The sequence below is a fragment of the Hesperophylax consimilis genome, chromosome 12 (assembly GCF_061612785.1).
Source record: "Hesperophylax consimilis isolate HC1 chromosome 12, BYU_Hcon_1.0, whole genome shotgun sequence".
In the NCBI taxonomy this organism is placed as follows: domain Eukaryota; kingdom Metazoa; phylum Arthropoda; class Insecta; order Trichoptera; family Limnephilidae; genus Hesperophylax; species Hesperophylax consimilis.
The window spans coordinates 22,204,998-22,229,308 of NC_142847.1; the positions used below are offsets into that span (position 1 = coordinate 22,204,998).

Consider the following 24,311-nt stretch of genomic DNA (forward strand, 5'->3'; position numbering starts at 1 on the left):
TTATGAAAGTGTTAACTGAACATATCTTTACTTGGCAGTTTGATGAATTATTATCTCAGAACATAGGCCTATTGTGCCATCTCCCATGATTTACCCGATTTGGGAGGTGGGTATGGAAACCTCCAGCAGGAAACTTATCGACCCATCGTCTTGCATCACAGTATGAGGGTTGAGCTCAAACGTCCATCGCTCTTGGACATACCCACCCCTCATACCCTTTTCCTTCGCAGATTCTTAATTCCTTTCCTTAAAAAAACCCTCCACACAGCATCCCTAAAGATGATATAGGCCCTGAAGGAAATTATTTTCCTCAGGGCTTCCTGTGTGGAACTAATATAAAAAAATTCCCTTTAATAAAGTTCCTCAGGGTTGTCATTGAGTATTTGGCTGTCTCTTGTTTCCACCACATGCCTTCCCAGGCATATGAGCCTTCTTCCCATCAAGGCAGAACATTGGTGTCAAAGGTTAATTGGAATTTGGTGAATTAATAATACGTGTAAATATATTTTTTAAACTGTGATACTTAACTAACCAGGGCGACAGTGAATGTATCTAATATTCCATAAGTAACATTTTGTATTTGCTGATTGGCTATTATTTATGATTTTTTCAGTATGCCTGCAAAACTGAAGTCCTATTACCAAAATCATAAACCACCTTTTAAAAATTCCTCTGAATGCACACAGTCATTTTATGCCTGCCTGTACGAAGATGTGTGGTGGAGGGTGTTGGTGGTTGATGCTTCATCTGTGAGTATTTTAAATTTGTTTGTTTATGTATATTAAAAACGTAAGCTACAATGTAAGCTCGTACGTGGGCGTCAAGGCAGTTGGGCTGCGAGCGGCCTTTCAGAATTCACATTGTCTCGATGTTGCCATCGTAGAAATGTTTAAATATTAATCATTTGAAAAGAAAAATTCTGTTTATGTTCTCATATCCGTAGCCAGTAAAATGGTTTCCCTTCTTGTAAACATTTAAAACTTTTCACCAATCTCCCTGCCAACTTGGGCGCCCGCGCACTTGATCAACCGAGTTCTTACTGAGCGTTCTGTAATTCGATTACGTGAATGTGCATAACTTTTGTGTATTTATATTAAGGAGTTGTTTATTTTATTAAACACTCTTCATTGCTTTATATTTGGTAATTTTGTACAATGTTATAATAATATTATGTTGGTTACGGTTAATATTTTGTGACGTATTAAAGTGTAGGAGAAATGGTTAATCGGCGCAGTGTCCATGCTCGCTCAAAATGTAACGAGCCGTCTGGCCCTGGGGAAGATATCGGCTTGGAATGTGAGTTTGTTTGTACCGAGATCTTTGTTCATCTTTTATTGCCACAATGCTTAGAACTTTTTCGGTGAGAATTAATAATCTTTGTTTATAAATCATCGATTCACTAGCTATGCCGTGAATAAATATTAATGAAAAAGTGCCGTATACCGGGGAGAACTTAGCATCGAAACTTCACGCGTTTAATGAAGGCAAAGTATAGGTACATTTAAAAAAAAAATTGTTCAGTTTTATGCTCAATCAACAAAACAATGAAAGTGAATAATATCGGTGTGTAATATATATGTTATTTCTAGTTAAATAAGTGAAAATGTAATTTTCTTTTATCTAGAATAAAAAATAAAAAAAAAGTTGCAGGGGCACATTTGCGCAGCCTTTTTTATTCGAAACTTAATTTTGGATTTGAGGACCAAACTAACCACACTGATTATATTTTTTTAAATCAATAGGTATAGCATATACGAATATGAGCTATTTTATTTATTTGTGTTTTAAATTATAAATAATAGGCCATTAAAGAAATAGATTTTTCATGATTGTCAAAAATCCAAGGATTTAAAAAATTGCCTGCTGTTGTGTAAAGCTAATTTTGCCCAGCTTTGGATTTAAACCTTCATCCTCACAACTGAAAGTCAAGTGCCTAGACCACTTTGCTATGGAAGCCGTTAACAGCCTGTAGATGAAATTATCATTGAACAATATTTTTATATTACATAAATGAAACAAACGCTTTGTTTTTAACCTGCAGAGGTTGGGAGGGTCTTGATTGCTGTCCTCCTGGAACAGCGTAAATTTTGACATTCATAACACTACTGTAAAACACGTTATTGGTAATAAACATCTATCATTAAAATTAGGAAAAAATATTTTATTTTATTTATTTTTTAAATTTATTTATTTATTTAACGCCCAGAGGGCTTTTACATGGTTGGTAGTATAATTTTAATTTGACAGATACTTTGAAACATAAAAAATAAGAATAAAATTACATTTGGTAAGAGCTATGCAACAAGTCATACAAACACAAGAAACAAAAACAGAAAATTACAGCTATTTGTAGGTTTACATGATGTGTTTAGGAGTATTGTTGAAATAAATGTTTTAAATGAACCACAAAACTTGCCAAGTTGGTATTGAATATGTCAACATCACCCAAGTAATGACTTCCCATGGTGTGAAGTCGTTGTATCGGAGAGTGGGCAATGTAGTTACGCTTATGTGTGCTGCTGTAGAATATTGTATTTTGTCGTGTTGTTACTGTGGGTGTATGTATGTTTATAAGTTGCAGGAGTTCACAACAGTCGAATTTAGAGTTAAGTATTTTGAATAAGAACGTTAAATCGTTTATTTTATGTCTATCTTCTATTGTATGTATCTTTAGAGTATTTAATAAGAAATTGTATTTTAAGTCTTCGACAGGGATATTTAATTTAAAATTTATAAAACGTAGAAATTTTTTTGTATTCGCTCAATGTTGTTAATGTGAATTTTGTAAGATGGAGACCAAACTACTGAGTTATATTCAATTAGACTTCTTACTAGAGATATGTATAATAGTTTAATGGCTCCTTCCTTTCCTTGAAAAGACCCTCCACACAGCATCCCGAAAGATGACATAGGCATAGAAGGTGTGGGGTTGATGTAATTTTTTTTAAAATAAATTGATGAGGTGACATTTTTACATTGTCTTAAACTAACTAGTAAAAGATGAGGTTATTCGAAGGTAAAATGAATGTAACGGTCATCCCTGCAATTTCAGGGTTTCTTACCACGGGCCCAATTCTTCAGCTCTGCAATTGCAGGGGTCGGCCTCCTCCAATTTAACCACTAATTTATTTTCCTTATAATTTGTTTTAAGTAAATAAATCAGTGGTTAAAAGCAAAATGTTTGTTTCATTTTATAATGTCAATCCACAAAGTGATAGCTTTCCACACAAACCACAAAGTGATAGCTTTCCACAAAAACCTAATATTTTTATACATATTCAGCTTGTTAATGCAGTGTATGATTGCTAAAAGTGCTTGTCGCTATTATATTTTTTCTAGTCTGCCAACGAATTGACGGTGTTCTTTTTGGATAGTGGACTTAAGACAAATATAAATGTTTCCAATGTGAGACCTTTGGCTGTTGAGTTTTGTAATGTCCCCCCAAAGGCATTTTTGTGCCATTTGTTCAGGGTTTGTAATTCTTCCTTTTATCTATTACACCTACTAAAGTTACTAAATTATTTTATATTTTATTTTACAACATTTAATTTTACAATATTTAATTTTAGAATTGTTTTCAATTTTTATTAATATTTTAGGTGGAGCCCCTTAAAGAAAATGGCGGATGGACAGATAAGGCTATAAAATTTATGAAACGAAAAACGCTTAACAAAAAAGGTCGACTTTGTGTTGAGTATACTAATACGTAAGTTTTTACTCTATCCTTTTAACTGTAACGTAAATATTATAAAAGTAAATCAATCTTTATACATATATACATAAAATATGGCACACCATGGCGTAAATAGACGAGTATACATATAGTGAAACAGTAGAATAAAGAAAAACATGAGAAATGCCATGGGGGCGTGAGTGACCAAAAAGTCTGACCATTATTTGCTTAACCTTTCCTTATCTGTGGTGTGTATTTACTACACATTGCTTCTAATAACTTTAATAACTCTATAAATATAATAAATTCTGGGTTCAGATTTTAGGTATTCCTCCGCTATACATTTATGCACTGAATTAAAAAATAATATTTTACATAGTTTTCAAATTCAATTAAAAATCAGAGATTTTTGTTAAAAAATGGGAACAAATACACCAATATAATCAACCGTGTGACAATGCTATGCAAAGAGTGTGCGAGGACATGACACGTTATTGATGTCCCACTTTAGTTCACTATGCGGGACCATGAGAAATCCACACGTCCGCAGTTGTATTTTGATTTAGACCATCGATACCTACGACCGCATAGCTGTGTGTGTGCCAGCCGCCAGCCGAGTGGTTTATTTATGTGCCAGCCATTTGGTCGCGGATCGTCGTTAGATGTGGACTCCTCATACGTTTTTTTAGCATCTGCCGATGGTTTTTTCATGTTTTCAGCAATTAAATTACAATTATTACTTTTGATATAATATATAATAAACATAAGCGATTAGCTATGAATATTCATATTTTTCCGATATTAAATCGCTTATTTTGAGATGTGTATTGACTACACAGCACCGGAACGCGTGGATTTTTTTAGCACAGTAAGGGAAAGGTTAAGAGGAACGGCTGCGCTGCCTTCTTCATACAAAACTTAAATTTGGATTTGAGGCCAAGATACTTTAATTTTTTTAATCAAAAGGTATAGCAAATACCAAATACGGATATGTGCCACATTATTTGTTTTTTAAATTATAAAATATATAGGTTATTAACCGGTCAGCAACGTAAGCAGATATACACGATAAAATAACGATAGCAGTCAAGTACAAGCGTGTTTACACGTCAACGCGTGTGTTTCCACAAAAATCGTCATAACTCCGTTATTCTTCTAGTGACATCCCTAAAACAAAAAGTAGAATATTCGTATTGAATGAAGCTTCACATCTCTATTCAAAGTTATCCATAGAAACCCGTAAAAAGACCTACTCAGTGGAAGCAAATTTTACCCGCCAAATCGTAAAACGACGCCAAGAAAGCCGTTTGACGTGCCGACCCGCCTCGCAAGTTTAATTATTTTTTTAAAAATATATTTTGTATGAAATGGTCAAAAAGTGAAGTGACAGAATTGTTTATTGTACATTTGTACGATGAAATAAGTGTTTTTTTTTTACATTATCCGTGATTTTAGTATCGTTTTTACATAAAACATTACAAGTGAGTCATTTTTACAATTTTTTCATGTTTCCATTCTAAATTTAAATATTTACAAATGTTAATATTTATTTATGATACAACAATTTGAAAGCCTATTTTGTAACCTTTCTAAAACAGTTTTTACTATTCGGCTCCGTTCAGTAATGTTTCATTTATAGAGCTTTGATTGTGAGGCGGTAATAACACAACGTTTTCGTGAAATTGACATTTCGGTAAAGACATCTTAGCTTCAAGTTCGCGAAAAGTCGGAGGGGTTAAAGAATGCGATTTTAGAGGCAACTTTGACAATTTTTTGTGACTTAACATCAATTATTAAAAAAATAATCTTTCGCAACCTACTATGTAAATACAATGAAATATAAATAAAACATTGTAAAAAAGTTGTTTTTTGAGTTGAAATTTTTAATTTATACACATTACAAATTTTTGTTCCGAAGTAAATTGGTGGTTTGTAATTTAAATTTAAGCATATCAAAATGCTTTTTTAAAATTTCATATTATTAAAGTCTCTTCTGATTTTGACATTCATCGTCAAACCAGCCGTCAGACTTTCGAACTTTCCGTGTTTTTGATGATTTCGGGGCATATTTATTTAACAGACATGAAAGTGTTTTATTATATGTCTTGACAAGTTCGGTAGGGGTCTTTGTTTCCCAAACATTGGGTGTACATAAGAGAGAGGTCTGTATCTCTTCCAGAAAATCACTAAAGCTAAATTTACGCCATTCCCTTGATACAATTGTTGTATATGGTACTTTAGGTGGGTTAAAATCAATATCAGTGCAAACAAGCCGATGGTCTGACAGTCCTATATCTGCTGAAAGCGGTGGATCACTGTTCTTTGAAATTAGTACATCTAATGTACCACCAGAATCATGAGTTGGGACGTCGACCCATTGGTAGCATCCAAAGCTGGCTAATAGATCTAAGAATTTAACAGTGTTTGGTGATGTCACGCGCTCGAGACGAATATTAATGTCGCCTGTAATAATGAGTGTGTCGGAGAGTCCGACTGAAACTTCCAAAAACTGTGAAAACTCATTATAAAATTCGACAGAGATTGGTTTCGATCCGGGCCTATAAAGGGTGCACAACATGAACGACGTTCCTGAAGAAGAAACCCTGCATTCAATATACTCAAACGTGTAAATGTACCGAGTGCTACTTTGTTTAGCCGTAATCCTGGTCGGGCTATTATCGCGACACCCCCGTGATTCACGTGTGAGATATTGGTTCGTGGTAGGTCTCCACTAGGTCGGGCTTCTTCAAGAACCACATACCCTAAAGCTCGGAGTCTCTTAATTGAGTACGAATTACTGTTCTCGTGCCAAGTTTCTGTGACAGTGAGGATATGGAGTTTTTGGTCTCTGAAAATATCGTCCACCACCTCTAGTTTGTTGTTAAGGGATCGAGCATTCCAGGAACCAATCGCAAGCTGTCTGCTCCTATAGTTGGCATGTCGTTCTAATCTAATTTCATTTAAGTTGTTGTGGAATTTATCAGAATCGCGAAGGGCTTTAGACGGTAGGTAATTCTGTTTGTCGATCGGTTCGACTACTTGAACATCCTGTACTGACAGAGACTTATTATTATTTTCATTACTATTGTTATTGTACTGGACACCTACGCCAGTAACATCGACTGTAAATGCCGGTTTTCCTCTGGGGGGTACCTTAGGTAAGGATTTTCAAAGAAACACAACTTGCGAATGTCGTCGGACAACTGACTAATTGTAGCAGTTGTTTGCATATTTATTGAGTTCGAATTGAACACGTGTTAATGTACATCAAATATTCTTATCTCTAAACAGGATGCATGAGAGCATTAAGGAACCAAGAAAAATAACCAAATTTTAATTACTACGGTTAAATCCCATTTGACACATGATACGTGTCCGGAGATAAGCTTCAAAAGGGATTCGGCATCGTTAATTGCATGATAACAGTAAATATTCATTTCCTTAATTATTTTAATGATTATGTCCATCCGCCTGCTGTCCGGTACACCCCCAACGTGAAAAAGTATTTTTCACCAAATAGTTTCCTCGGACAGCAAGGTATCTTCTTAAGGTGTGAAGAACAATGGTTTTCACAGCAGGTGTGTTGGTATCTTCCAAGTGTAGATATTCGTTGAAGTTTCTGTCGTTGAGAGGTACTGCTATGTTTTCTTCAATGTCAATTAAAAATCCGTATCTTTTGACGGCATGAAGTGATCGTTAAAGTAATCAGCTTTCATATTTCAGCAGAATGAATGAACGAATCGCCTGTTAAGTAAAGGGCGGCCTTCGGTTATGTGACCCACATGTCAAGTGTTTACATGTGAGGTATTTGTTTATAATAAACAAATCTTTCGTTTGTAGTTCAAGTTCGTGAATCAGTGTTATTGTTATTAGTGTCTCTCATGTGACTCTTCTTTAATTGAGTTTATCTGAACTTTATCTGTTTCCTTATAATTTATTCTTATCTTTATTTCAATTACGCCTTGTATAGTTTTTATTCATCGGCTTAGAGGATGAAGCTAGCAGCTTGTACAGCAATAACCTTTTTCTTGAATGATTTCCACTCTCGTGCCATTTGGATAACTTCAGCGGTAGATTTGGAGGGGAAGTACAGGAAAACATAAGGACTACAAGTATTTGCAGTAGCGTCGGAAAATTCACTTTTTCCATCTGGCATGCCAATGAACTTCGATTTCGTCATATTATATGTGCACGGTTCTTCCAGGTGATTCTCCCCTGGCAGAAATAACCTTTTCTGGTATTCTGTTTTCATTTCCACCTGGAGAAATATTTCTTTCATGTTCACAGCAACGGTGATTCTTTGTCCCGTATCTGGGAACCGAGTTGATTCTTTCCATTTGAGCGCCGTGATGGGCGCAACATTAATATTATCTTCATTGTTTTCTCGTGTAACAAAGCTGTCACCATTATCTCGTTCGATTAATATTTTTAGTGGATACACTTCTTGTGCCGCTAGTGTTCCGATTTCACATGGATTAATTTGCTGATAAGTATCGGTCGGCAGATTTATAAATTTCACAATTTTCAAAGATGTCACAATTTTCACAGATTTCACTATTTTTACAAATCTTGAATCGTCCTCGTGAATGGTGTTTCCGGGGCTCCATACGCCTCTGGATGATAATGCGGCATCATTAATTTCACTTTTCATCAGCGCCATATTATGTGCCTGGTTGTCGACCCCTTTCCTTGCGAGTCGTTTCTTTTCGCTAACATTATTTAGCGACAATGTTTCATAATATTCTTCATTTTTATGAAGCTGCCGCACAGGGTTTAACGGTAGCTGTGGCCTTTCTATCACAGCCGTGGAATCTTCTGGCGGATCCTGAGACGGGAACGGTGTCTCCGGTATATCCTCAGGCAGTAGTGTGAGGGTGGACTTCCAGCCACCCTGACGAGTTGCACCGTGTGCATTTTCATTTTCTTCATTTTTATGAAGCAGCCGCACAGGGATTAACGGTAGCTGTGGCCTTTCTATCACAGCCGTGGAATCTTCTGGCGGATCCTGAGGCGAGAACGGTGTCTCCGGTATATCCTCAGGCAGTAGTGTGAGGGTGGACTTCCAGCCACCCTGACGAGTTGCACCGTGTGCATTTTCATTTTCTTCATTTTTATGAAGCATCTGCTCAGAAGATGACGGTAACTGTGGAATGTCCATCACAGCCGTGGATCCATCTGGCGTAATCTGCTGAGGTGAGAACGAAGTCTGCAGTATATCATCAGGCAGTAATGTGAGGGTGGTATTCCCACCACCAGTTGCACTCTGTGCATTTTCATTTTCTTCATTTTTATGAAGCATCTGCTCAGAGGCCGACGATAACTGTGGAACTTTCATCACATCCATGGATGCCTCTGGCGTAATCTGCTGAGGCGAGAATGATGTCTGCTGTTTTTCCTCAGATGGTACTAAGTGGGGGAGCAACGGGACGCTACAAAGGTAAGCTGCCATTACTGCACCCATTTTCTGTGCAGCCTCGTCTTGTTCACTATGGAAGCGCCGTGTAGACTCTTCTTGTAGACGCCGGAAGCGCCGTATGCACTCCTCTTGCTCACCTTGATTAAGCCGGAAGCGCCGAGTAGATTCTTCTAGTAGGCGGTGGAAACTTCGTGCAGCCTCCTCTTGTCCACGATTGAACGACAGCTCTTGTCTCCGAAGCTCTGCCCCCAACGGTCTAGCGATTTCCTCTATAAATTGTGAGTTATCGCTGTCTTGATGTGACGTCACTAATCCTCCCCCGGATGTAGGTTCTTCGTCACCTTTCCAGGAGCGCAGTGATGGTGTACACTCTTTTTCTCGACTCTGTAAGTACCGAGTCTTTTCCTGTTGACCTTGTAAGCGCCAATCCTCTTCTAATTGGCGTTGTAAGCGCCAATTCTCCTCCTGTAGTGCTCTAACTGTTTCCCAAGTAGAGCGTGAGTTGCCACTGTCTTCGGGTGCCGGCACTAATCCTCTCCTGGAAGCAGGTGCTTCGGCGCCTTTCCAGGAGCGCAGTGACGGTGTCATGTTTCTTGATATCTGAGGAAAATCCGGCTCGAAGGACCATAAATGTACTGGACACCTACGCCAGTAACATCGACTGTAAATGCCGGTTTTCCTCTGGGGGGTACCTTAGGTAAGGGTTTACAAAGAAACACAACTTGCGAATGTCGTCGGACAACTGACTGATTGTGGCAGTTGTTTGCATATTTATTGAGTTCGAATTGAACACGTGTTAATGTACATCAAATATTCTTATCTCTAAACAGGATGCATGAGAGCATTAAGGAACCAAGAAAAATAACCAAATTTTAATTACTACGGTTAAATCCCATTTGAAACATGATACGTGTCCGGTGATAAGCTTCAAAAAGGGATTCGGCGTCGTTAGATACGTGATAACAGTAAATATTCATTTCCTTAATTATTTTAATGATTATTTCCATCCGCCTGCTGTCCGGTACAGTTATTATTAATAATTTTTGGAACATATTGTTCCTCCCTGCATAAATATTTTGTTTTTCGTCCACCGCGACACCCCCTGTATCTAAATTTCACATTCGGATCACGGACTGGATTGTATATGGTTGTTTTTGCAGTCACTGATGGGTTCAACACACTATCACTTTTAAAACTTAGGAGTGTAGCCCGATCACTTACAGCAGGAGTGTTTTCGGCCTGTGCTGCATCACAAAGTATTGTGTCATATTGTTCCTTTCTGATGCACAGTGTATGTTTTTTATGATAGCGTCCAGCACGGCAACCACGAAATCTAATTTTACGAGTAGTATTATTATCGCGTCCAAGGTCATATAATGATATTTTTGCAGCTAATTTAGGGTCCAAAAAAACACTTTCACTTTTGAGATGTAGTAGTGTCGCCCTGTCGTATCGGATATTGTTTACTGTCACCATAGTTCAAAGAATACCCATTATAAATCACTTGACACATTTACACTTGACACGGTTGCTCGCTTGTCTTTCACACTGCACATGTGGCCAATTCCTTCGACCGATTACCGATGCTGCAGCGTTATTATGCTCTTCTAGAACAACGTGGCAGATTTGAACTTAAAATATTTGAAATTTTGTATTAAAACTTGAATTAATCTCGAATCAGCGACACTAAAATTATATTATTTTTATACATCTAACTTAAAAATTATTGCGTTTATTTTACACTTTATCTACACCGTAAAAATTGAGAACTTCCCAAGATTTTCAAAATAAACTCGGAGCGCTTAAAAAAGCAGCCGGCCGCCCCTAGAGCGCCTCTATCTCTAGCCTACTTTTTTTTTTTTTTTTTTTTTCCATTATTTCTGGCTTTCACCCTTCAAGGGTGTTCTTGGCCATCATTTAAAATTATTGAGAAAGGTGTATTGAAAGGTGAATTTAAATATTAATTTTATTTAAATAGGCAAATTTCAAAATTATAATGAAAATTGGAGTCGAGTTCAGACTTAAAAGAGATGAAATGTTGAATGGAGGGGAGGCAATTTTATTTAAGGCTTGATAGAAGAGAGGATATTTGTTTAGAGAGGGACAACCAAAAAATATGTGATCTAAAGTTCCCACTTCTAGACCACAGCATGTACAATCTGGGGAGTCAAGGACGTGAATTTTAAAAAGATGGGAAGGAACGGAACAATGACCGATCCTCATTCGAATGAGTGAAGAAATTTCTTTTTTGGAAAAATGAGGGAATTGCTGAAACCACGGTTTTGATGGTATAGTCCTTTGTATTGAGGCATAGCAGGCTCCCTTGGATTGACTAGCAATGTGCCAATACTCTGACCAAACATTGCGGGATCTTTCTTTGATGATGGAAAAAATGTCAGATAAGGGAATGTGGTTTACGAGGGTAACAACAGGGTTGGACGCTCCTTGTTTTGCCAAGGCATCCGCAATATCATTACCCATGATACCAACATGTCCAGGAATCCAAATCAGAGTTACAGATTTACCAGAGCTTTGAATGGATGCTATCATCTCTCGAATAAGGCATACAAAATGATCATCAGGATGAAGAAGAGGACTGGATTTAAGTTTTTGGAGGGAACTGAGAGAGTCAGAGAGAACGAGGGAATGTTCAAAATTATTTTTGATTATATATTTGAGAGATTCTATTATTGCAATGCACTCAGCTGAAAATATTGAAAATTGATTTGAAATTGAATGAAATATTCTATCATTAGAATTATTGTGGTAAACGTTAATACCTATACCACAGTTAGGAGAGTCGGGAGATTTGGATCCATCAGTAAATAAAAGAGAAAAGTTGGGCCATTTAGATAAAATAATGTCATTGAACATATTATTGACAGTTCGGGCCGGGAGATTGGAATGACTTTTAAAGATTCCAATCCCTTCTAATATTGTTGGGGATAGGGTGACGTGACTATATTTTAGTTTGTATAAGGGAAGTAGATCATTTTGGATGATGTGGAGCTCTGAGAGAGACTTAAAATTTTTACAGATGTCAGGAATAGGTTTAGTTGAAGCTCTGATTGTAGATGAATGGTTTGAGTCAATGAACAACGAGACGCTGGGGATAACCTGATGACATTTAGAATTTAAACATTTAAGAACAAATTTGTCAGCAAATAGTTGACGCCTTAAATAAAGAGGAGGATCAGAACATTCTACTTGAACGGAATTGATGGGTGACGATTGCATCGCTCCAGTTATTATTCGCAAAGATTTAGATTGAATTTTGTCTAATTTATTAAGTACATTTTTTGAGGCAGTACTAAAAAGTACCTTTAAAATATTTTACATAAAATGGTTCATAAAATTTATAAAAATATAAAATTAGCTGTAAGCACCAGATTTTATTTTTATATCTCTTAGTAACTTCCCGATGTATTCAGTTAGAAACATTTGAGATTTTCAGAATTAATTTCAATAAACCCTGTGGAAATAATAATTTTCTATCGACCGTAGGTTTGTCGAATACGCCAGGCCACATGTGCTGAATATTTTTGTAGACGCCTTCTTCATTTATGTCGTTAAGATTCCGACTTTATTTTAGAGTATTGTGTCGGCTTAAGATGATTGGTTTTTTCAGTCTTTTGAAGGCAGAAATTTAAAAAAATAGCCCAATTTATCACACATAAAAGTTTTTTTTCCAGTCTGGAAAACCTTCTAAGAGAGTTTTGCTGTATATGAATTGAATTATTTCCTCTAGAGTAGAGTAATATTATGATGTTTAGTTTGTTAGTTCATAAATTGTATAAAAGTTTTGCTTTTTCTTAATTCTGTTTTCTTGTTTTTTTTCCAGTCTTCAAACTAAAGGTTTTGAGGTATCGAACGCTGTCATACTCATTGTAGACACAATAACCCTCAACATCACACTTGTTGTCAAGAATTTTGCGCAACAACCAGATGAATCGAGCGCTAAACCAGAATCAAATATTGAATTAATGTCTACAAACTTGAATCAACCGAATACAAGTATCCAAGAAGTCCTGGCAGAAGCAGTGCAAATTGCAGCTCACACACCAGAAAAAATCAAGATTGATAAATCAGTTACTTCAATATTGCCTCAAAACAATGTTAGTACACTGCCGCCTTCATTGACCAATGTTAGTAAAGACACATCAATACCTTATAATAATTTTAATTCAACTATCCCAACATTGCCAGTAAATAACATCAGTACAGTGACGTCAAATGATACTCCTAATATTTCAGTGCCGCCAAAACTTTCTCCCAAAATTTTGGCGCCGCCAGCATATTCTCGTAATGATTCAGTGCAAACGTTGTATTCTCCCAAAATTTCAGTGCCATCAATGCATTCTCAAAATATTTCAGTGCCACCGCCAATGTATTCTCTCAATTTTTCAGTTCCGCCACCATACTCTCCCAATAGTTCAGTGCCACAAATCCAACCCAATAATAATACGAGTACTTTGGCACCAATGTTTTCTCCCAAAAATAATATTAATAAAACGCCGCCAAAGTTGCCTCAAATGCAATCTCCTAATAGATCAGTGTCATCAATGTTTTCTCCCAATAGAAGCATAAATAAAGCTCCATCTATGTCAAAATCGCCTTACAATAATGTCAGCCCTTACAAGACACCATCAACATTACCGCACTCTCAGGATAATGGTAAAGTCAAGCAAATATCGCCTCACAATAATGTACAAACGGTTCCTTCAGATTTGACTCACAATTATGATTGTACAAAAATGCCCCCAGTGTTACTGCCCAATAATAATGTTGACTCAGGGATGTCAATGCAATACACTGGTAGTAGAGAGAACTCAAATGACCCTATAAATTATGTTAATGTAAAGAGCTCGATGGTGCCCAGTAATAATATTAACTGGCAGACGTCAATGTACCATCTTGTAAATGATGTTAGCAGAGAGAACTCAATGGTGCCTAACAATGATGTTAACTCAAGGACTACATTGTGTGAACCCGTAAATGATATCAGTAGAGACATCTCCATGGCGCCTAATAATGTTAACTCAATGACGTCAATGCAACACCCTGTTAATGATGTTAGTAGCGAGAACTCAATGGTGCTTAATAATAATGTTAACTCAAGGAAGTCAATGCAACACCCTGTTAATGATGTTAGTAGCGAGAACTCAATGGTACGTAATAATAAAGTTGACTCAGAGACGTCAATGCATAACCTTATTAATTATGTTAATGGAAAGAGCTCAATGGTGCCCAATAATAATGTTAACTGGCGGACGTCAATGTACCATCCTGCAAATGATGTTAGCAGAGAGAACTCAATGGTGCCCAACATTTATGTTAACTCAAGGACTTCATTGTGTGGACCAGTAAACGACAGCTCCATGGTGCCTAATAATAATGTTAACTCAAGGATGTCAATGCGACACCCTGTTAATGATGTTAGTATCGAGAACTCAATGGTGCCTAATAATAATGTTAAACCAATGACGTCAATGCAACACCCTGTTAATGATGTTAGTAGCGAGAACTCAATGGTGCCTAATAATAATGTTAACTCAAGGAAGTCAATGCAACACCCTGTTAATGATGTTAGTAGCGAGAACTCAATGGTACGTAATAATAAAGTTGACTCAGAGACGTCAATGCACAACCTTATAAATTATGTTAATGGAAAGAGCTCAATGGTGCCCAATAATAATGTTAACTGGCGGACGTCAATGTACCATCCTGCAAATGATGTTAGCAGAGAGAACTCAATGGTTCCCAATAATTATGTTAACTCAAGGACTTCATTGTGTGGACCAGTAAACGACAGCTCCATGGTGCCTAATAATAATGTTAATTCAAGGATGTCAATGCGACACCCTGTTAATGATGTTAGTATCGAGAACTCAATGGTGCCTAATAATAATGTTAACCCAATGACGTCAATGCAACGCCCTGTTAATGATGTTAGTAGCGAGAACTCAATGGTGCCTAATAATAATGTTAACTCAAGAAAGTCAATGCAACACCCTGTTAATGATGTTAGTAGCGAGAACTCAATGGTACCTAATAATAAAGTTAACATGTCAATGCATAACCTTATGAATTATGTGAATGGAAAGAGCTCAATGGTGCCCAATAATAATGTTAACTGGAGGACGTCAAGGTACCATCCTGTGAATGATGTTAGCAGAGAGAGTCCTATGGTGCCCAACAGTAATGACGACATAGTGATGTCTAGTAATGATATCCAATCAGTGACATCATTCTACGAACGTAACAATAGTATCATCAATCCAATAGTGCCTGATTGTGGCGAGGTTGAGGCAGTCCTGCCAAGGTTACCACGGCACGGTAATAATATCTGTAAAGCGAAATACGTACTGCTACCTAATAAGAATGTTAATGCAATGTCTTCAGTGCCAATAGATGATGCTGACAATGTAAATGCGATAACAATGGAGACAAATAATTTTACCGCAGAACTGACAAAGAAACCAAATAATAGTATTAGTGCCCTGATGCCAAAGTCTTCTTATAGTAAAGTTAGTACAGTGCCTTCATTGCTACCCCACTTTTGTAATGTTGGCACATCGCCTTCAAAGATGCCACTCAGTGATGTTAAAGTGCCTTCACTGATGTCATTGGTCTGCAACTGGCCGACTTTGGGGTCACCTAAGAGAACTGAAATAAATCGCCACCAATTCATGGGCCAGGTGCTCGATTTAGACCTTCCCGCGGTAAATAAATGAGTTATTAATTATAATTTCAAAACTCAGAGTGAAAAGCTTGTCTTTTCTACCCCAATGAAAAAATGATGTGGCGAGCATCAGAGACACTTTTGAGGTAGTCATTTGGTTAGAAAAACACGTTGGGAGCTTTATATCTTTAGGACTATTTTGATATATTATTTTTTAATACGTTATAGACTTGTTATATTTTTATTATTTTATCATTTATCAAACTGTCTTCCTTACTTTAAAAAACACAAAGAGGAAAGATTTATATTAACATACTTCAACTGGGCGAAAACAAGGGTCCCATTTGAGAAAATGGATTTTGTTTTAAATATCTATATCTTTGAAAATAATACATATTTTAATGACAGTTTTTTTACATAGTTCTCACCACATATATATTATATTCTATTATACATATAAAATTATTGTCTGAAATTAAAACATACTTTTGTAATATGACTCCATAAAGTGAAGTTAAAATCAGTGTTGGGCCATTTAGTGGTTTTATTTGTAAAAAATGTATGTATTTTCACATAAATTGCACAAATCATTACAAAAAAACTTCCATATCTGCGGTGCGATAAATGTAAGGATGTATTACCCGTTCTACTTGTTTAAATATAGTTTCCTTTTGATAAAATATTTTCCCACAAAAGACAAGAATTTGAGATAGGAAGACTTGGTTCATATTTTTAAATACATATGCATATATTTAGTTGAGACCTTTACAAAGAGATTGATATAAAATATTTATATAATATTTATATAAAATATTTATATTATTATCCTACAGCAATGCCTTTTCCGCCATGTAAGTAGGACCGGTGTAAAAGGTAGACTACCCTTCTCGCCAGAAGTGTGTTAAGATTCTAGTTATTATATTTAAAAATCTTAATTATGAATGTCGATTTTAGGTTTATTTTCTTGGCATTGATATTGATAGCCCACCTAATGAACGGTTTGTGATTGTTTTTGTTCTGGAGTGCTATGTTTGAAAAACACTAAATCGTTAATGTCATTGCCAAAATTTTATTTCAAAAAGTCACTCTAAAAAAAATATTAAAAAAAAATTTTAGTGCAAAAAAGTCTCCAGTCTCGTGCATTTCATTGGAGTTGTAAGGCTGTGCTGCGCAAAGAAAAAATCTAATATTAGTGTGGAAAATGTTACATATTTTCTTGATGCATGTACAGCTTTATAGTCTCTGTGGACTTCTCACCCATAGGGACCAGGTGCATATTTTGTATATTAACAAAAAACTCATTTTCATGTATCATACTGACATAAAAATATGTATGTATGTATGGTAGTTTCGTACTGGAAAAACTTCCCCTTTTGTTCTGGAAAATCTGAAAAATCAGAGCACTCCCCTTTGCCACCAAAACATTTTTTTTTACAATACCTGTTTTATAGAATTAATACATTTGTAATTGAAACAATACATGTTAGTCACACTTTACCATTCAAATAAATCTAATTTGAAACCACACATTAATTTATTTATCATTCTTGGAAACTGCTGGGTTCTAGGGTGGAACTACAGAGAAGAGAATATAAAGAGATCCCCTTAGGGGTGAGGAAACAAACCAAATTGGCGTAAGCGTGCCCTTTTCAGTGATTTGTCAACAAATGAATTCGACCGTCTAGAGCAAGGCTGCCCAACCTTTTTAACAGTTGGGCCAAATTGATGATTTTGAATCACTGGCGGGCCACTGAATACCTGACGGTTCCTATTTCCATGGGGGGGGGGGGTTGTTAGAGAATTTCTATAATTTCATAATTCCTCACAAAAAAAATTCAAAATGAGTGCTCCCCACCAAATATTATGAAATCCATGGGAAAAAATTGGGAATGAAACATGGACATGGGAAGAAAACATCATATATATATATGATTCCCCACAACAATTTTTCGAATTCCATGGGGGGGGGGGGTGGCTACAAGATTCCATTTTGGACGCAAAAAATACTATATCAAAACCGGTGTATTTTTGTTTAAAAAGTAAGTTCAACAGGTTAGATTTTTTTCGTCGCTGATTCTCGTTCTGAGTAGCCCAAATAGCAATAAATCGCCTTCATTGGAAACACTGGTGACCGCGCGCAAGCAGCATTGTTTGTTTTACCGCGGGCCCGCGACACTTTTTCAAATTGGCGGATTGGCGGGTTTTTTGAAAATGGTTCACGCGGGCCACTTATAATTCGTTCGCGGGCCACATTATGGCCCGCGGGCCTGAGGTTGAGAAAAACCAGGTGACCATATTTTTGCAGTCCTTTTTGGGAGGCTTTTCAAAGCAGGATCTGAATGTTTGTTCTTGAACGAATTGCCTGGCATAGAGACGCTAAAATTGAAGTGTTTAACTAAATAGTATAAAAAATATGAAATTTTGAAAACAAGCCTGTACCTTTGTTTACCCGATTTGGCGTAATATGTAGTTAAGTTTTTTACGCAGCTAGCAATTTGCACCCCATTGTAAAAACCACTAGTAGCTCGTAAGCTGATTTTATTTTCGTGCACTAAATGGTGATATTACAATTTGAGGTGCTTGTACACTGTCAGATTCCTTTACTGACAAATCACTAACAGGGACAAGCCACTCCCGCTGCTCTGCGGAACTTGGTTTGTTAACCTCACCCTTATGGGCAGCTCAGTCTAATGCTTACTCTGTGGGTTTGAAATATTTTCAAAAACCGAATATTTATGAGACTGAATAGTTTTCCTTTTTGCAATTATCGTGTAATTTACTCACGGCACTAAACTGTCACTGTATTTTGCATCGCTATACACACTTTAATAGCATGACAGGGTGACCAAAGACCTGGAAAACCGGGAATTGTCGGGGAAGTTGCTAGTCCTATCAGATCCAGATTTACAAAATAATATTATGAAATGTTTTCGCACAAATTGAATTTTTTCGAAAAATTAATAAATTTCAAATTATGAATTAACAGTTTAAAAAAAAATTCTGTGATTTTGTTTTTCTGAGGATTTTTTTGGAAAAAAATTTAAAATAACGCATATTTTCAAGTTATATTGATTTATTTGAATCTTTTGGTGGTACGATGAAATATCAAAAACTATGTAACTTTTTGCATTTTCTAAAATATAATTTTGGAAGATACATATATCAAATAAAATAAATCAGTGAAAAATGTGGAAATTTCTCTGAAAAAGCTGGAATTATCAGGGATATTTGAAATCCGTTTTTCCTTTGTTCCCTGTCCATACATCTCAAAAACGGTTCCTATTAAAATGAATAAGCTTAAAATTAAGTAAAATGTTGCTTAAATGTAGAACAATGGCGGTTCAATGGGAGTTCAATCAGAGATTAAAACAGGGAGAAAAAAATTCCCTGAGATACATGAAAAAATCCTATGCTGGTCTCGATGTTATAGATATTTTTCCATAGTTCTAAAGAAATCTCATCACATTAATTCAATCAAAGATATTAGAAGAACGAGATATGCGATGTTGGCCGCCGGACCGTAGGCGGAGTACTACCTAATTAGGGTACTTTGAATACTATCGAGACGTGTACGCACAGAAATCTGTTCTATGTATTAGTGCGGATACCTTAGCGTAAGCGAAGGTGTGCAGTAGTATTGGTGAATAAAACCGGCGACACTGGGCAAAACAATTCCACACAGTATGAACTGCTCATAGCACATCTCGTTCTTCTAATATCTTTGAATTCAATTGACCAGAGATTAGAAACCTAGCGACAGCTAGCATATAAAACATCTTTGGCAGAAGAATATAATGTCGTAGGTAGCAAAAAATAGTTTTAATTACGAGATTCACAATTTACACAAGAAAATGTTTATTTTTTTATAAAAAAAGTAACATCTTCAGTAATTAACTTATTAAAAACACGATAATCGCAGAAAATAAACTTTTGAATCTTGCAAAATACTATTCCATACAAATATGGTGTTAAAAAAATCTCATCGTCGCTGCGCCAATGGTCACCTAGTCAAAACCCTACATGAACTATTTCTTGGAACAGAAGTCCCATTCATACTCTCGTATAATATTATTATTGATGAGAATTTTGTTACATATCATTCACAATTATCAATAAAAGCAATGATCTGATAAACATTTTATAATACAGATGGCATTCATTTCTAATGTTGTTCTGTATAAACAAGACGATGGAGAATCAATTCAGAAAGAACATAGTAAATAATTCAATTTCACCATTTCAAACTGAAACACTTCAGTTGTTGGAATTGGCGGTATCATGGTTTTATTGGAATAACACTTTGAATTGGTGGCAATGCTGTTTTGTTCTACTGCTATTTAAATGGAAGATGCTCCGGGGAACTAGTGTCATTGATCCCTTCGGAACTGGTGCCAAGTCGGGAAACACGCTAAACACGTGCCCAATATTTGTACTCTGCATACATTTGTCACATCAGAATGGGTCATTCCTACGACTTGTTCTTGAGTTCAACAGCTTACCTGTGGAACGATTTTTTCTAATGAACGTGGCGGTGTCTATTCAAGACAAGATGAGTGGGTGCTGCGTTTTGCTGGAGGCCTACTAGGAGTGCTTCCTTTTAAAATAATTAGAGTCCTAGAAGTGGTTCCTGGTTCTTTGGTACAAATTGGGTGCAGTGGAGGGTGGCGAGACGCACAGTTCTGGCCCCGAACTCGGACTAGGACCATAGCTATATGCATTATAATTCCAAGAGTTCAGAAACTCAATTAAATTTACCAAGTATTAACTGACACCGAAAATTTTTCAAAAGAAACAGAAAAAAACTCAAATAATTTATTGCTAGTACTGAATCATAAGTCCGTGTAAGTTGATATTATTATTTGACTAATTAACTCATAAGTACGGAAAAAGAAACCCACAACTGCTTGTAACTCTAATAGTATTGAACAATTAACTAAACTTTCATTCACCATAAAGTCTGTAAACACAATCGACCGCTATATAAGCAAAGGTTGACGTGTCATCACTCACCGGGAGAACCCGCGAGTGATGAACACGCATGGGAACGTGGGTGCCGGCACGCAACACAGAACTACTCTTACTGCCGGGCCCTGGGGCAAATGAAGAGGCAGTAGAGTCCGAGTACGGGTCGAGGTCCAGGTCCGAGTAGTTGATTTGAACGAGTAGGATCCGCTTCTCGCAAAGGACCAGCTTTCATGAAACCATTCCAGCTGAACCTACACAGACCATCTATACAACATCCCCAATAATAAAACAGGCCCTGAGGGAAATTATTTTCCTTAGCGCCTCCTGTGTGGAAAATAATAAAAAAAAGAATTGAGGCATACTTAGCCCTTTAGTTTAGAAGTTAACTTCTGGAAAACGGTTTGTGTACCAGTGACAAGAATTTTTTCCCGCCGACAAACCATTCATGCGCTGTTGGCATTGGAATTTCGCCCTAGCTGGAATTTTTTTACATGCGATTTAAACCTGTTTGTCATGAGAGATTTCAAAATTTTTTTAACATAATCGCTTCCACTTTTAAACACTTTAGAGTTCATTTTTGATTGCATTTTTTTTCTGGTGTTCCAAAGGTGAAAAATCCTACCTAACCGGTATTCATTTTAATACATATTGTTGTATTTTAAATATCATCACTTAAAATAGCTTTTTTTTTGTTATAGTCACGAGGAGCTTCCAAAAACAACCGAGGTTTTGTCAGTAAATACACAATGTCCGAAACATCGATTAAAAATAATTTGCCATGTACTTTGGAGAACAACAAAAACATTATTCAAGATCGAGCTATTAAAAAAGCAAACGACGAAAATATGTTAAATTTGAATAGCAGCCCAGTTAAAACCTTAGAAGCTGCTTTTCAAGGAATACGATTAGAATCACACTCTAAAGGAAAAACCAGTACAACATCAACACCAAAAAAGTCCAATGTTACACCCAAATCTGGACTAAGCAGTGTAACATCTAATTTAGGAAAAGCCAATGTTACACCTGGCTTAGTAAAAAACAATTTTACACCTCCAAAAACAACATTAGTATCTAAATCTGCAAGAGTTGTCAATATGCCAGTGGATGATATTGACTACAGTATTTTGGGTAAGTGTTTAACTCTTCAATTTTTAACGCTCGTTTAAAGGGTCAATAATCCACTGCTATTTCCCATAGGTCTTAAAATTTTGGATTTCATTTACAAACTTTTCTAAAGAATAAGAATTACACACTGGAATTATTATGTTTTTTCTATGGATTTATGGCTTTTTTAAAGGCTTTTATGGCAGCTGAAATAGAGTTCGATTTTAGAAAGCAATATACAAATGACTCACAAGGATATTCTGCTGACCATGATTTTATACGCCATATATTTTGACAAATGGCGTGAGGGTTCGTTAGTTAGTATAAGTATAGAGCGAAAGTTGATGGAAACACAATACTTACATAGATGTATTGCTTGTGTATAGTACTTTTAAAACTTGTTATTAGACTTCAGAAAAAAAATTCTCATGAAATAGATAAAAGTTCATTTAATAATATAATAAAAAGAACACACTGTAAACTTTGCTAGTATTAACATTTTATTATTACTTATGCACTTGGGGCCTTACTAATGAACATGTTTTAAGTTTTATGCAACTAATAAACATCCATTAATCACGGCCTCCGTGGTTGGGGGGAAAAGCTCTCAGTCGAGAAAGTCTTGGCAGATATCTGGAGGTCACGGGTTCAATCCCGGCGTGCGCAACAAAATTTTATTGTGAAATAAAAAAAATTGCTTATTTAAAATAATAAATAGTGTATTTGTGACATTTTCCAGAGTGAAAGATACTCTCAGTATCGCCCCGGTGTAAGACAACCATTCAGATTTGAAATGTCGCTTGAAATGGCTTTGGCCGTGTTTTGGTGACCAGATCTGAATAGCCAGGTACTTTCCCACCTTCCTCTCCCCTATCTCATTCCCCTCTCCACTACCTTCAGCCTCACAACATCAGTGTCACTAGCTCTAGACAGTTGGGACTCTTGTGCGGTTTCATATTAAAAAAAAAATAATGTAGGGTAAATGGATGTTTATTACTTATTGTAAAATTTAAAACACGCTTATTAGTAAGGGGGTTTTTGTCTAATCCTAAGTATGTATTGGTCACCTGAACCCTAATAATTGTGCTACCTACAAGTTAATTAACTTCTGAACAACATACACAATATTTTTATTTTTTATTAGTATATATTTTAACCTTTTCAAAACTAACTTTTTCAACGCAATCTATCCCACCACATTGTATGTTTTGACACAATCAGTGAAATTTCATGGATCAGATATGCGACTACCTCATACCGATAGCAGGGATAGCCGCCGATGGATTATATCTGTGACAGCCGTATGAAGAATCACATTGAAAACTTACCGCTTTGCAGATCAGCCGATGGGCTCAGAGCTGGAGAATCTGAACCTGTCCAGGGCTGCTCAGGGGTTCACCGCCAATGACGAGGCCGAGGTATGCGCGCATTACAAGGGTCCCCCGGACACCACTTGCTTCAAGGGGGCCGGCTGCAAGAAGAAACACATATTACTTCACCGGGGTCAGTTCTCTCTGCATATTATTTATTTCACTTGAATTTTCTAAATCCTTTTTTTCAAAGGGATTCATTTTCCAATTGGAACTTTTTGATTTTAGCTAAACGCAATATGCATCTAAATTAACCTTCGACATGCCAAGGTGCCAAATAAAACTTGTGTTACCATGAAGGATCACTGAGATATACTCCACCATGTCATCATAAAGCTATGTTTATAGGTTTTGCAGGAATATGAAGAATACCAATACATCCTATAATTTTACTATACAGTGAAACTCTCTTAACCTGTTAACCGGGCGGGACGTATAAGTACGTCAAACGTAAACAGTATCGGGTACGGGTAGGACGTATGAATACGTTCTTGAAATATATGTTGCGTCCTGGAATGAGCGGGACGTATATTTCCGAGCATATCACACGGAAATTGAGTTTTTAATTTTTACATATTTTAATTTTTTAAACTCAATGTTTCTCTTTTATCTGTGTGCTTTTATTTATTGTTCTGTAATTATAACCTTTTTTATATTTTTTGTAATCTTTATAATTGTTTGTAAATATTCTATTTTTTTAATTCAATGTTTTAATTTTTTTTGATGCATAAATAAAAAAAAAAAAAAAAATGAAATTACGTCCACCGGGCGTGACGTACTGATACGTCCTAGTGAAGAGGTTCGCGCCCGTTATATTTTTTTTTTTTTTTTTTTTTTATATTTACTCCACACAGGAGGCCCTGAAGAAAATAATTTCCCTCAGGGCCTATGTCATCTTTGGGGATGCTGTGTGGAGGGTCTTTTTGTGGAGAGGAAGGAGTGAACATGGGTCTTGAAGAGTCCCATGTTGTAGGAGGGAGGAAACACAGAGGCCGGCAATTCGTTCCACAGCCGAGCTGTTGAACTTAAGAACGAATCATAGAAGCGACCCGTTCTCATGTGACAAGTGTCAACTGTGTACAAATGTTGGGCGCGCGTTTG

The 24,311-nt window shown here is 36.4% G+C and overlaps 1 protein-coding gene across 5 annotated transcripts in view; it reads left to right on the top strand.

Moving 5' to 3' along the window:
* The window catches only part of LOC149419324 (uncharacterized), an 87,094-nt gene that overhangs the window by 46,078 nt on the left and 16,705 nt on the right, over window positions 1-24,311 (top strand). For 3 of the 5 annotated variants that reach the window (XM_089638217.1, XM_089638219.1, XM_089638218.1), the window contains exons 11-16: window positions 614-749; window positions 3,340-3,471; window positions 3,600-3,706; window positions 12,931-13,234; window positions 21,435-21,864; window positions 23,179-23,343. In XM_089638217.1, the coding sequence (XP_089494343.1) occupies window positions 614-749; window positions 3,340-3,471; window positions 3,600-3,706; window positions 12,931-13,234; window positions 21,435-21,864; window positions 23,179-23,343 (1,274 nt within the window). The remainder of the gene's footprint in view (window positions 1-613; window positions 750-3,339; window positions 3,472-3,599; window positions 3,707-12,930; window positions 13,235-21,434; window positions 21,865-23,178; window positions 23,344-24,311) is intronic. The other 2 variants (XM_089638220.1, XM_089638221.1) reach the window with 2 other exon arrangements.